Source organism: Triplophysa rosa, linkage group LG18 (genome assembly GCF_024868665.1).
Source record: "Triplophysa rosa linkage group LG18, Trosa_1v2, whole genome shotgun sequence".
NCBI lineage: Eukaryota > Metazoa > Chordata > Actinopteri > Cypriniformes > Nemacheilidae > Triplophysa > Triplophysa rosa.
Window position 1 is genome coordinate 13,225,288 of NC_079907.1, and position 13,935 is coordinate 13,239,222.

The following is a 13,935-nucleotide window of genomic DNA, read 5'->3' on the forward strand; positions in this document are numbered from 1 at the left end:
GAACAAAGAAATTCATACACATTTGGAACAACTCGAAGGTGAGTGAATGATGACAGAGTTTTCATTTTTGGGTGAAGTATCTCTTTAAGACCGAGCAGTGACAGACATTACTAATACAATACCAAACGACTCGATTTACCGCAACCAATGAGTCTGTCAGATTTAGCAGTGAACGCCTTCATTTCGTTACCAAGCACGAAAACGAAACAACAGCGTTTACAACGAAATACTGGACTTTTTGTAGGATTCAATGGCAGGGAACGAAAGTATTTTTCTGAGAGCGAAGGATCGGACTTATAAAGGGCTGACAGAAGGTAACTTGCTGTTAACGTTAGCTGATGCTAGCTAACATCGATTGACATTTGTGCTGGAAAGATTAAGTTAACTTACGTATGTATGTGATTTGTTTTTATTAAATGTATCGTTTATAATCCTGCAGTTTTTAAATGTTGGGCGGTTTTGCACATACAAACCCGTTTTTGACAAGCTAGTACTAAAGCTGATTTATAGTTTTTTTCTGATCAGATAACTTTTAGGGAAGTAACGTTATTAGGGTTTTTGTCAAGAATCATATGACACAAAGTTTTAACTTTTATAATCGTTTGTTGCAAAGCATTTAATTTTTTTCTGGGAAGCTGTTTTGTCAGAAATAATTCAATAGACAAGAGCTGCAAGCAGCACCAACGGAGCCGAGCCCAACATAGGACCCCATGACTTTGTCCTAATAATCGTAATAGATCAACTTTTACTATAGTGCCTAAATTAACTTTGTTGCTTGATTTATAATAGTATTCAAACCAATAGATTTTGTAGGGTTCGACACATTTGTGTCACACACTTACCAGTTTATTCAGTCTTATTAGATGATGGTGAACAAATTTGTTTGCTGACCTCAAATGTTTCTCAATTCAAGACCAGACTCGAGCTCTGAGCATAATGGGTATACTAAATACTATATTAACTTCAATTTAGAGTCTGTATTTAATAAGTACTTAGAATGATCCTAACACTTGTAAAACCATAACAAATTTGTAATGACAAAACAAAAAACATTTTTTGACGTGTATTTTTTAAAGAAACCTGTATCATTTGAATCAATTTGTCTACACCAACTTGACAGTCACTCAGTAAAGGTTTAGTCTTGTAGAAAAAAAGTTTATTTTTTTCTTAAGCTACTTGGAGACAATGCATGATGTGAAAAGTTACGTTAAAGGCGCAGTTCTTGAAAATCAGCGGCCACTAGCTTTGTATTATAGTTTTGCAACGAATCTCTGAGTCATTTGCCCACCCCTCCCTTTCGAATTACGACAGAGGCCGCAACAGTAAAAAAAGATGTCATCTACTGAGACAGCGGATAGTAGTGATACAAGCAGGTAAGGCAATATATTAACGTAATTAATAATTTAACATGTATTCTATTGCGAAAGTTACTGTTACAATTCTATAATTAGATATATTTCTTGCGTGCTATCTAGTACACGCTGAGAGTAGTGAAGTAACTAAAGTTAGCTAATCATAAATAGCAACGCTGTTCAAAGCGTTTGATCTGACAGCGACATAGGCAGTTAGGTGTAAGTTAGTAGACGTTTGTCTCCCCCTTTGTAAAGTCAGGAACAACCGGAGTACGTACCGCAGGGACGGAAAAACATTATTATTTGGAGGTTATATGACCATTTGTATAAGATGCTAACGTTACCGTTTCAACAAAACAGTTGTTTGGTAAACATTGAAAAAGTGGAAACATTGAAAATGTTGAATTATCTTACCAGTCTAGCAGAAAACAGGCAACTTCGGCGTCGCCTTGAAAACATTTGTCTTTCAACAGTGCCTTCCATCTGGTAATAGATACACCGATGTTTATCCTGGATTTCTGCCGCCGTTTGTCTCTAATTCGTCTGGCAGCATCACGTTTGAGCTTCTTTGACGACGGAGATTCAAGCTCTGTCGGCGCTTGTGCACAATACGCATGGTCCTCCATTTTATCAAAACTTCTAAGACAGAACAATCAGTTGCTTCAGCTAGACGACGACTACTCCTCCTCCTCTCCGTACTACGACTTACTACTTTGTGCGTCTTCAACTCAGTGATGACGCAAGCTGCGTCTAAAAACACACACGAAGACCAACATATACGAAACGCGCTCTGTAGAGCTGTTTGTCCGTTAGAGCTTACTGTACAAAACATGGCTGCGCAACATAACAAATTCCATGTAGATAGGCCCGCTCCCTATGTAGATACAACTGGTTTATTCTAAGGTAATAAAAACATAACTTTTCATTACGTAAGGTTTTTATACACATCTAAAGACACAGTTTTGTATGTTATATTGCATTTCTGTTAATAGATCATACAAAACATCCCGCACTGTACCTTTAAGGGAATTAAATAGTTTGATTATTTTTTGTTTGAACATCCTTGATCCACCATTTGTTTTTAAATTTAAAAGTTTCTTTACTGCAATATGGTGACAGTTATAGCTTAATGTTGAAATAAACTGTTACTCATGTGAGCATGGTCTGACTGTGGAGCTTAATTTACAGTCCAGTTAGTTATGGCAACAAGTAGTAAATGCAAATGTATTCTACATAGTAAAGCTGGCACTAAAACAACAGACATTTGCTTAAAAATCGAAAATACAGAAACATTGACAAATATTGTGAATTTAACAAGAAGCTTTGCCATTACAAGGGGTAACAACTGGGGTACATAACATTTGTTTTATTAAACAAAAATAATAATATTGAAATTAGATTAGAGAAGTCAATTTAAGCTTTGCATTTACAAAGTCACATCTTCAGTTACATTACTATGGGTCATTTAAAAAAAAGGAACATGAAAACTGATGAACAACATTGACATTCAAAAAGTGTGCTACTTCTCAATTACAAAGACAGAATGTCATTTTGTACTTCGCTTTTTTCTGTTTGTATGTATTTACATGTATTGTAAACCGCTTTAAGTTGCACTACATACATCGCAGTTTATTTTATTTAATTACTAAAATGACACTACATTTCGTTTGTTGACATACATTTGTGCACATACTTGCAAATTTTAATGTATAAATGCACAACACAAGGTTCGAACCAGCGACCTCTTGCGAAGATATTGCGATTTATGACCGATTTCGAAATGGCGGACAAGCCGATCGTTCAATAGCAACATAATCGTACTCACCCGATCCGGCACGATTTGAGGAATCCGTAGACACCGAGAACACGATTTTCTGACAAACATTTCAAAAGTTAGATGCAAAAATATAAATTTTTCAAATCTCGCGACCCATAGGTGGGGCTGTTCCACATTTTGGCAAGGACCCCCAGTCTGAGGTGTAGTTGACATGTACCAAGTGTTGTATCGATGAATCGAACATTGGCCGAGTTACAGCCTCCAATACATTTTTGGGTCAACTTTGAAAAGTTTGCGGCGTCGTAACTTTTGAGCAACAGCTCCATTCCGGAGCATCACTTCTATGCGGCTCAGTCCAAAGATCGTCTCAGCTGATTTTTTTGTCGTGACAATCGGTCACAATTTCTAGGATTTGTAGCGAAAAAATGCAATACTGTACTTGCATGGAATGCGATGAGCGTAATGAGTGCATGACGTGTGCGGAGTACAATTTTTGTACATCACTGGGTTCAAAAGTTACAGCTGTTTGAAAAGTGCATATTTGAACTGTTGATGGCGCTATAGAGTGAGTGCTAGAGACCCCATACGTGGTCACGTGACTAATGAGTACCACCTCTACGAGCGTGCCAATTTTCACCATTTTCCTACGTATGGTTCATAGGGCTACCATAGACTACCATTGGTTAAGAAGAAGAAGAATACTGACAAGAACAATAGAGGCCATAGCCCCTTCGGGGCTCTGCCCCTAACAAGACAATTTATGTGAAAGGTTGCACTTCTTTTCAGAAAACCATCAACTTTGACTGTTTAACTTAACATTTAGCTTTAAAACGTGGTGTTTTACTTTGCTTGTCTGCTTAATATGTAAATCAAGTCTGGAGTTTTATTCTTTGCTTTGCACGTACATTATTGACATTGGCAATTATTTTTCTTTGTTTATTTGTAAAACCTGAAGCAGCAACTGTTAGTTAGCAGATGCATCAGAGTTAAGTTGATATATTACGCTTAACCACAGTATGCTTTTATCTTTACTTATGATTAGCTTAGCAGTATTTGAAAGCTCCAGAAGTCACCTGAGATATCTCTCTGATTTATGTTTGCTGAAAGAGGCTTGTACTTATATGTCATTGGAGGTTTTTACTTTTTAGTTTCTCTCATTTCATGTTGTTTAAAGTTGGAAATAGTTTCTAGTCTCCAAGGACTGTGCATGAAAGAACTAGACTATAAACAAGATTCCGGACAGCAGATGGCACATTGTAAATGCTTTTTGAGTTTCAACCAGGTTTTGTGATTATCCGGAGATGTGCGTGGCAAGGGTATCTTGTTTGAATAAAAGTGATTAGTTTGAAACATCTCAGTCTGTTTATAGGGATTTGTGTTGAAAGATGAGGATGAACACACAGTGTTTTGAATAAAATGAGACTACATTATACACAGTTTTTAGATGTCAACAAAATCTGTTCACAAAGGCATATGTGTGTGTACTGGTAAGCAAAGAGACTTTATGATCCCGTATTTCAAGAGAAAGTTCCTCAAAGAATCATGGGTAGAAACAGTTTCTAAACTGCAGACAATGACTGTGTGTTTGTGCTGTAAACACTTTGAGGAGGTGTGAAAATTCATTTTATTTCTACCACTATGTTTCCTTATAACACAAGAGCTGTGAACGTGTCATAAACAGCTGATGTTTCGTGTGACGATCGATTCCACACATTCCAGGGGCCTCATTTATAACCGTTGCGTACGCACAAAACATTCCCTGAAAGAGGCGTACGCCACTTCCCACGCAAAAGATGGGATTTATAAAAACAAACTTGATGGAAAAATGTGCGCACCTGCACGCAAACTCTGACCCTTGCGTACGGACATTTTGGAGACAGAGCAGTTTGGCGACACCGATGGCGAGTTAGTGAACTCAAGTTAGATTGCAAAAAGGTAAGTGTGATAAAAATGATTATAAGCATTAATCCCTCACACACATTTAATTTGACCTTAAATATCCTCATTATCACGAAGATTAAATCCGCAGAGTTATTTGCGCTTGTATTGAGTGATACTTGTTTCATGCAGCTCTTGTAAAATCAAACTCAAATCTTAAATAAAAATTCAATCTAAATATTTAATCAGCGCTGTCTCACCATCACACTGAGCGCATGAGGAGGAGATGATCCGACTGCATAGAATATAGGACAGCATCAAATAACAGAGTGTAAATAAATAGCTAAATATATTTTCCTGCATAATCATCGAATGTCAAAGTCTGGAAATACAGCCATTAAACTCTCGCACAATCGTTACTCTAAATGTGTCATGGCTCTGCTTCCTTTGTCATGTTTTTCTTGGTCCTGTAGCAGAGCCATGACAAAGTCTTTGGTTATGTGTGGAGAGAAACATATTATTGTCCGTTTGACAGTAATATACGTTCTCTCCAGTGTCTTGTCATTGGCCCCATTCCTCTTGTTTCCTCGTTATCCTTCCCTGAGTGTTTAATGTCTCACACCTGCCCCATGTCGTTATCCCTCGTTTGTGTTTCCTATATATACCCTCATGTTTCTTTGTCCTGTGCTCGTGGATTGTTCTTATGTACCGTGTATATGCCTGTCGTGTTGATTCCGTGCCTTGTCCAGTGTTCCTGTTTCCAGCCTTGTCCTTGTTCCGTGAGTCTTGTGGTCTACCCTGTTGTGTTTTTGATTTAAGACGTTTGGTCGTGTCCTTTAGTTTAGTTTAGTGTTCTTGTTTTCATTTTGCCCCCCCGTGGGAAGTCTTTTATTTCAAGTTTGTTTCTTAGTTTAGTTCCTGTTTTATACCCCCTCGTGGGTTTTGTTTTGTGTGTTTTTGTAATAAATATTTTCTGTTAACCCCTTCACTGCCTGCCTGCGCTTGGGTTCTTCTCTGCACCACAATCGTGACAGAATACAAGCAGAGCCTATGAACCCAGCAGGCAGCATGTCCACCCAACGATCCCGCCAGACTCACCTCCTCTGCAGCCACCGTCAGGGAGATGACAATATCTGATTACGTTGACGCTTCCTAAGGCTGCAGAGGAGGCATTTTATACAGAGCAGGTGGTTTTTGGGGAGGCGGAACTCGGGTCCTGTTAACGGTGGCCTCAGGGACCTCTGTCGCGGGCGAGATGAGGATGCTGAGACCACTGGACTTCGAGTGCACGGTGAGATAGCCATGACAGCCCGGAGTCCAGGGTCTCAGCCCACCCTACCCATCTCCCCTCCCGCGATCCCGGAGGGTCGCGTCATGGAGATCGGGGTCATCGGCATGGCCGCACCGTCCGCCTCTCCCCCGGCAGCTCCTCTCCCCCATCAGCATCCGGGCCGGCGTAGACGAAGGAGTGTGGGACTCCCCGTCCGACTCTCCGGTACGGAGCTAACCGGGCTCCCCATCGCTTCTCTCCAGCGGCCACACGTCCTGTGGGCCGGGCCAAGAAAAAGAAGCGAGGAGGGGGATGCTGAACCCTGCCCAGCCGGTGATCCAGCCGCGTCCAGTCTCGGTGCAGCCGGCATCCAGTNTTGAACACAAACCTGATACATAACATGAGCCTTCTCACTGTTCTCTCTCCCTTTATACTAATGTACTTGTGACATCTAAAGAAGAGATGACAAACAGTTTCCTTTATGTTTAGTTTCTGGTCGATAGTTAACTGCTAGTTGTAAAACTAACAAAGTTAGCTAGCATAACCTATGCGTTCAAAAGTTAACGCTACGTGAAAAATAACCTTGTTCCAGTTTATGATTTGGGCATACGTGAGATATTTTTAGACACATAGCCAAATCATAATCCACACCAAAAAAAGACAGTAGTTTTTTAATCTTAAGTGTTATGAAGTGAAACGCGAGCATTTTTGATGATCGTTTCTGTTCAGTCTGCTCATCAAACCACTTTTAGTGTGTTTAACTACAGGCACAATTGGGTGTACCATAGAGCGATTTTCTTTTATTGTATAACAATTAAAATAATATGGAGAGAGTTTAGTATTAGATGTATTCGCACATTTATGAGCGCATTCGACATGTTATAGCTGAGTCAGCATTTCAGTTACATTACTATGGGTCATTTAAAAAAAAGGAACATGAAAACTGATGAACAACATTGTCATTCAAAAAGTGTGCTACTTCTCAATTACAAAGACAGAATGTCATTTTGTACTTCGCTTTTTTCTGTTTGTATGTATTTACATGTATTGTAAACCGCTTTAAGTTGCACTACATACATCGCAGTTTATTTTATTTAATTACTAAAATGACACTACATTTCGTTTGTTGACATACATTTGTGCACATACTTGCAAATTTTAATGTATAAATGCACAACACAAGGTTCGAACCAGCGACCTCTTGCGAAGATATTGCGATTTATGACCGATTTCGAAATGGCGGACAAGCCGATCGTTCAATTGCAACATAATCGTACTCACCCGATCCGGCACGATTTGAGGAATCCGTAGACACCGAGAACACGATTTTCTGACAAACATTTCTAAAGTTAGATGCAAAAATATAAATTTTTCATATCTCGCGACCCATAGGTGGGGCTGTTCCACATTTTGGCAAGGACCCCCAGTCTGAGGTGTAGTTGACATGTACCAAGTGTTGTATCGATGAATCGAACATTGGCCGAGTTACAGCCTCCAATACATTTTTGGGTCAACTTTGAAAAGTTTGCGGCGTCGTAACTTTTGAGCAACAGCTCCATTCCGGAGCATCACTTCTATGCGGCTCAGTCCAAAGATCGTCTCAGCTGATTTTTTTGTCGTGACAATCGGTCACAATTTCTAGGATTTGTAGCGAAAAAATGCAATACTGTACTTGCATGGAATGCGATGAGCGTAATGAGTGCATGACGTGTGCGGAGTACAATTTTTGTACATCACTGGGTTCAAAAGTTACAGCTGTTTGAAAAGTGCATTTTTGAACTGTTGATGGCGCTATAGAGTGAGTGCTAGAGACCCCATACGTGGTCACGTGACTAATGAGTACCACCTCTACGAGCGTGCCAATTTTCACCATTTTCCTACGTATGGTTCATAGGGCTACCATAGACTACCATTGGTTAAGAAGAAGAAGAATACTGACAAGAACAATAGAGGCCATAGCCCCTTCGGGGCTCTGCCCCTAACAAGACAATTTATGTGAAAGGTTGCACTTCTTTTCAGAAAACCATCAACTTTGACTGTTTAACTTAACATTTTGCTTTAAAACGTGGTGTTTTACTTTGCTTGTCTGCTTAATATGTAAATCAAGTCTGGAGTTTTATTCTTTGCTTTGCACGTACATTATTGACATTGGCAATTATTTTTCTTTGTTTATTTGTAAAACCTGAAGCAGCAACTGTTAGTTAGCAGATGCATCAGAGTTAAGTTGATATATTACGCTTAACCACAGTATGCTTTTATCTTTACTTATGATTAGCTTAGCAGTATTTGAAAGCTCCAGAAGTCACCTGAGATATCTCTCTGATTTATGTTTGCTGAAAGAGGCTTGTTCTTATATGTCATTGGAGGTTTTTACTTTTTAGTTTCTCTCATTTCATGTTGTTTAAAGTTGGAAATAGTTTCTAGTCTCCAAGGACTGTGCATGAAAGAACTAGACTATAAACAAGATTCCGGACAGCAGATGGCACATTGTAAATGCTTTTTGAGTTTCAACCAGGTTTTGTGATTATCCGGAGATGTGCGTGGCAAGGGTATCTTGTTTGAATAAAAGTGATTAGTTTGAAACATCTCAGTCTGTTTATAGGGATTTGTGTTGAAAGATGAGGATGAACACACAGTGTTTTGAATAAAATGAGACTACATTATACACAGTTTTTAGATGTCAACAAAATCTGTTCACAAAGGCATATGTGTGTGTACTGGTAAGCAAAGAGACTTTATGATCCCGTATTTCAAGAGAAAGTTCCTCAAAGAATCATGGGTAGAAACAGTTTCTAAACTGCAGACAATGACTGTGTGTTTGTGCTGTAAACACTTTGAGGAGGTGTGAAAATTCATTTTATTTCTACCACTATGTTTCCTTATAACACAAGAGCTGTGAACGTGTCATAAACAGCTGATGTTTCGTGTGACGATCGATTCCACACATTCCAGGGGCCTCATTTATAACCGTTGCGTACGCACAAAACATTCCCTGAAAGAGGCGTACGCCACTTCCCACGCAAAAGATGGGATTTATAAAAACAAACTTGATGGAAAAATGTGCGCACCTGCACGCAAACTCTGACCCTTGCGTACGGACATTTTGGAGACAGAGCAGTTTGGCGACACCGATGGCGAGTTAGTGAACTCAAGTTAGATTGCAAAAAGGTAAGTGTGATAAAAATGATTATAAGCATTAATCCCTCACACACATTTAATTTGACCTTAAATATCCTCATTATCACGAAGATTAAATCCGCAGAGTTATTTGCGCTTGTATTGAGTGATACTTGTTTCATGCAGCTCTTGTAAAATCAAACTCAAATCTTAAATAAAAATTCAATCTAAATATTTAATCAGCGCTGTCTCACCATCACACTGAGCGCATGAGGAGGAGATGATCCGACTGCATAGAATATAGGACAGCATCAAATAACAGAGTGTAAATAAATAGCTAAATATATTTTCCTGCATAATCATCGAATGTCAAAGTCTGGAAATACAGCCATTAAACTCTCGCACAATCGTTACTCTAAATGTCCTCGTTATCGGTTTTAACTATGTTCATAACAAAACCGGAATGAAGAAACATTCGTCTCTAACAATTATGTCTTCAAATTTTATCTCAGGCGAAGGACACCACTAATTAATGATGTGATTTTAATGAGGTGTAAATGATCAGTCTAAATGCTATAAACATACAAATGCTGCAGAGACCTTCTTTGGCTTTAATATAATTATAATAATAATTCTAACAATTATTAATATGGAAATCTCAGTGAATCTCATGTGTGGCCATTTGTGATTTCGTTACGGAGATAAAGGATCGGGGGTTTTACATAAGTTTTTGTTATTTTTCTATGGCATCTGATAGCGGTTGAACCCGGAAACGGTATACGTCCATAATGGTGCGTGACGTCAGGCTTAACAAGCGGATTGGATGTCAGGCTTATTAATATACGAATAAGCATTCATGAGCTGCTTTGCATTGACTATTTATGGGTAAAATGGGCGTGTACAGGGCGGGATATGAGGCTGATTCACGTACGCACACTTGCAGGTAATCTGTGATTTATAAAGGGAAAATTGCGTGCAGGTGTGAGTGCGCAAGGTTTTATAAATCTCAATTTTTGTTTGCGTATGCCCTTTTCAGCATTCTGGCGTAAATTCACTTTTAGGAAGGTTTCTACGCACTGTTTTATAAATGAGGCCCCAGGTGTTTGGACTGTCTGTTTTTATAAGACAGTTAATTGTGAATGTCTTATGTAATTAGAATAAGCTTTATTGCCAGGTTTGCTAGACAGTAGACACATGAGCAGTTTGTCTTAAATGGTGCATCCCTTTGATTTCTCCACAAAAACCGCCATCAATATTTCATGTTTTTACATCAGGTAGAGGTGCGATACTGCTGTAAACTGAGCTTTTTATTTGGTTGCTCACAGATGAGCAGAAGGAGTGGAATGGCCCTTTTTATTTCATCAAGGCGGCGGATCCCCAGCTTGGCCTGATGAAAGCGTGGAGGATAGGTGACTGTGACTCAGGAGGGGATGAGTGGGCTGAGGAGGTGCAGCTCACAAAGCAGGCGGTCCAGGCCATCAACAAACTTCAACCCAGACCTCGCTTCGTTGTGCTGTGTGGAGACCTGGTCCACGCTATGCCTGGTAAACTGCCTTTTCTTAATCTGGTTAGGAAAATTTCTGACCTTGACTGTGTTGACTTTTTTTGTTAACAAGGTTGTTTTTTTCTATTGAAACACACAAGATGCTTTTTGGAATACTCTCAAATGTGCTGAGCTTAAAGGGATAGTTGACCCCAAAATTATATTCATTTACTCACCCTCGAGTTGTTCCAAATCTGTATACATTTCTTTGTTCTGATGAACAAAGAAAGATATTTGGAAGAATGCTTGTAACCAAACAGTTCTTAGCCACCATTGTCTACCATGGTAGAAAAAATTTGATTTATACATTTTTTTTGTTCTGTTGAACATATTTTGAAGAATGTAAAGCAAATACACTGACCAAAATTATAAATGCAACACTATTGTTTTTGCCCCCATTTTTCATGAGCTGAACTCAAAGATCTAAGACCTTTTCTATGTACACAAAAGGCCTATTTATCTCAAATATTGTTCACAACTCTGTCTAAATCTGTGTTAGTGAGCACTTCTCCTTTGCCGAGATAATCCATCCACCTCACAGGTGTGGCATATCAAGATGCTGATTAGACAGCATGATTATTGCACAGGTGTGCCTTAGGCTGGCCACAATAAAAGGCCACTCTAAAATGTGCAGTATTATCACACAGCACAATGCCACAGATGTCGCAAGTTTTGAGGGAGCGTGCAATTGGCATGCTGACTGCAGGAATGTCCACCAGAGCTGTTGCCCATGAATTGAATGTTCATTTCTCTACCAAAGGCGTTTCAGAGAATTTGGCAGTACATCTAACCGGCCTCACAACCGCAGACCACGTGTAACCACACCAGCCCAAGACCTCCACATCCAGCATCTTCACCTCCAAGATCGTCTGAGACCAGCCACCCGGACAGCTGCTGCAACAATCGGTTTGCATAACCAAAGAATTTCTGCACAAACTGTCAGAAACCATCTCAGGGGAAGCTCATCTGCATGCTCGTCGTCCTCATCGGGGTCTCGACCTGACTGCAGGTTGTCGTCGTAACCGACTTGAGTGGGCAAATGCTCATATTTGATGGCATCTGGCACTTTGGAGAGGTGTTCTCTTCATGGATGAATCCCGGTTTTCACTGTACAGGGCAGATGGCAGACAGCATGTATGGCATCGCGTGGGTGAGCGGTTTGCTGATGTCAACATTGTGGATAGAGTAGCCCATGGTGGTGGTTGGGTTATGGTATGGGCAGGCGTATGTTATGGACAATGAACACGGGTGCATTTTATTGATGGCATTTTGAATGCACAGAGATACCGTGACGAGATCCTGAGGCCCATTGTTGTGCCATTCACCTCATGTTGCAGCATGATAATGCACGGCCCCATGTTGCAACGATCTGTACACAATTCCTGGAAGCTGAAAACATCCCAGTTCTTGCATGGCCAGCATACTCACCGGACATGTCACCCAGTGAGCATGTTTGGGATGCTCTGGATCGGCGTATACGACAGCGTGTTCCAGTTCCTGCCAATATCCATCAACTTCGCACAGCCATTGAAGAGTAGTGGACCAACTTTCCACAGGCCACAATCAACAACGTGATCAACTCTATGCGAAGGAGATGTGTTGCACTGCGTGAGGCAATGGTGGTCACACCAGATACTGACTGGTTTTCGGACCCCCCAATACAGTAAAACTGCACATTTTAGAGTGGCCTTTTATTGTGGCCAGCCTAAGGCACACCTGTGCAATAATCATGCTGTCTAATCAGCATCTTGATATGCCACACCTGTGAGGTGGATGGATTAACTCGGCAAAGGAGAAGTGCTCACTAACACAGATTTAGACAGATTTGTGAACAATATTTGAGAGAAATAGGCCTTTTGTGTACATAGAAAAAGTCTTAGATCTTTGAGTTCAGCTCATGAAAAATGGGGGCAAAAACAAAAGTGTTGCGTTTATAATTTTGGTCAGTGTAGTTCTGGGGTACTTTTGACTACCATTGTAATTTTTCCTACTTTTTAAAAACACAGCTCAAGAGAATAACTCCACAAATAATAATAATACTTAAAATTGTAATCAATGTTTGCTTTATTTCCTGCAAGCTTTTTGTTTTTCTATGCATTTTTGTATTTTGAATAAAGTCCATATTCCCTGATATGCTGTAGTTAGCATTTTTGCCAAATCATTTTGTGTAATAGATATCTTAAAAGGGTTTTATCCATTTTGTACCTCATGTTTTGTTGTTTAATTAAACCTGAGGGAGCATTAAAAGCAAATATTGTACAAATATACTCTCCCGGACATCACTTTTGGCCACTGCTATAGACAAAGAAACATTTATGTTACGAAGAAAAAAAAATTTGGAGATGGTTTTATTTCTACAACAAAGAATGAATTTATTAAAATAAAAGGTTCAATGTAGGCTTATGTATTTTAAAATGATTGAAGAGGCAGGATTTGAGCAGAAGGTCCTTTTCTAGTCCTTTATTCTTCTGATGCCTCTAATCTCTGAGGTGGCTGTTATGAAATGGAGCTGTGGACCATCTGCCTGAGCCGTCCACCTGCGATCTTTACACTTATCTAATTGCCTCGGCTCAAACTGAAAAGCACATTGGGAAAAGAAAAAACTCTGTAGGCCGGGAGGCAGTTATCCTGCACATATGAATGTGCTGACAGGATCAATCGCAAAGGCGATGAAAATGTTTATAAGCGTAATTCCTCACCGACCGCTTGAAGTGTTGGATTGCTGGGTGTGAGTACACTTGAAGCTGTCAAAAGTATTTCTCAGCAGCACATGAATTTATAAAAAATATCTGAATGTTGACATTAACTCACCAGACTGATTTATCAGTTTACACACTTTAAAATCTGGGGGAACTCTCAAGTGTCATATTTGCTTATAGTAATATCAGCCGGGGCTTGTGGCTTCCCTTCTGGATGTAATTAATAGGTCAAGTTATGATAAGCTGCACAGCCATGAAACTTTATAAGGTTTGTGGACCTTTAAACAGTTTGGTGTCAA

The 13,935-nt window shown here is 39.7% G+C and overlaps 1 protein-coding gene across 1 annotated transcript in view; it reads left to right on the forward strand.

The window, feature by feature from the left end:
* The first annotated feature begins 135 nt into the window (after positions 1-135).
* cpped1 (calcineurin-like phosphoesterase domain containing 1) overlaps positions 136-13,935 on the forward strand; it is a 30,798-nt gene continuing 16,998 nt past the window's right edge. The window contains exons 1-2 of the mRNA XM_057358758.1: positions 136-314; positions 10,720-10,938. Of these exons, the coding sequence (XP_057214741.1) occupies positions 251-314; positions 10,720-10,938 (283 nt within the window). The 5' untranslated portion in view covers positions 136-250. The remainder of the gene's footprint in view (positions 315-10,719; positions 10,939-13,935) is intronic.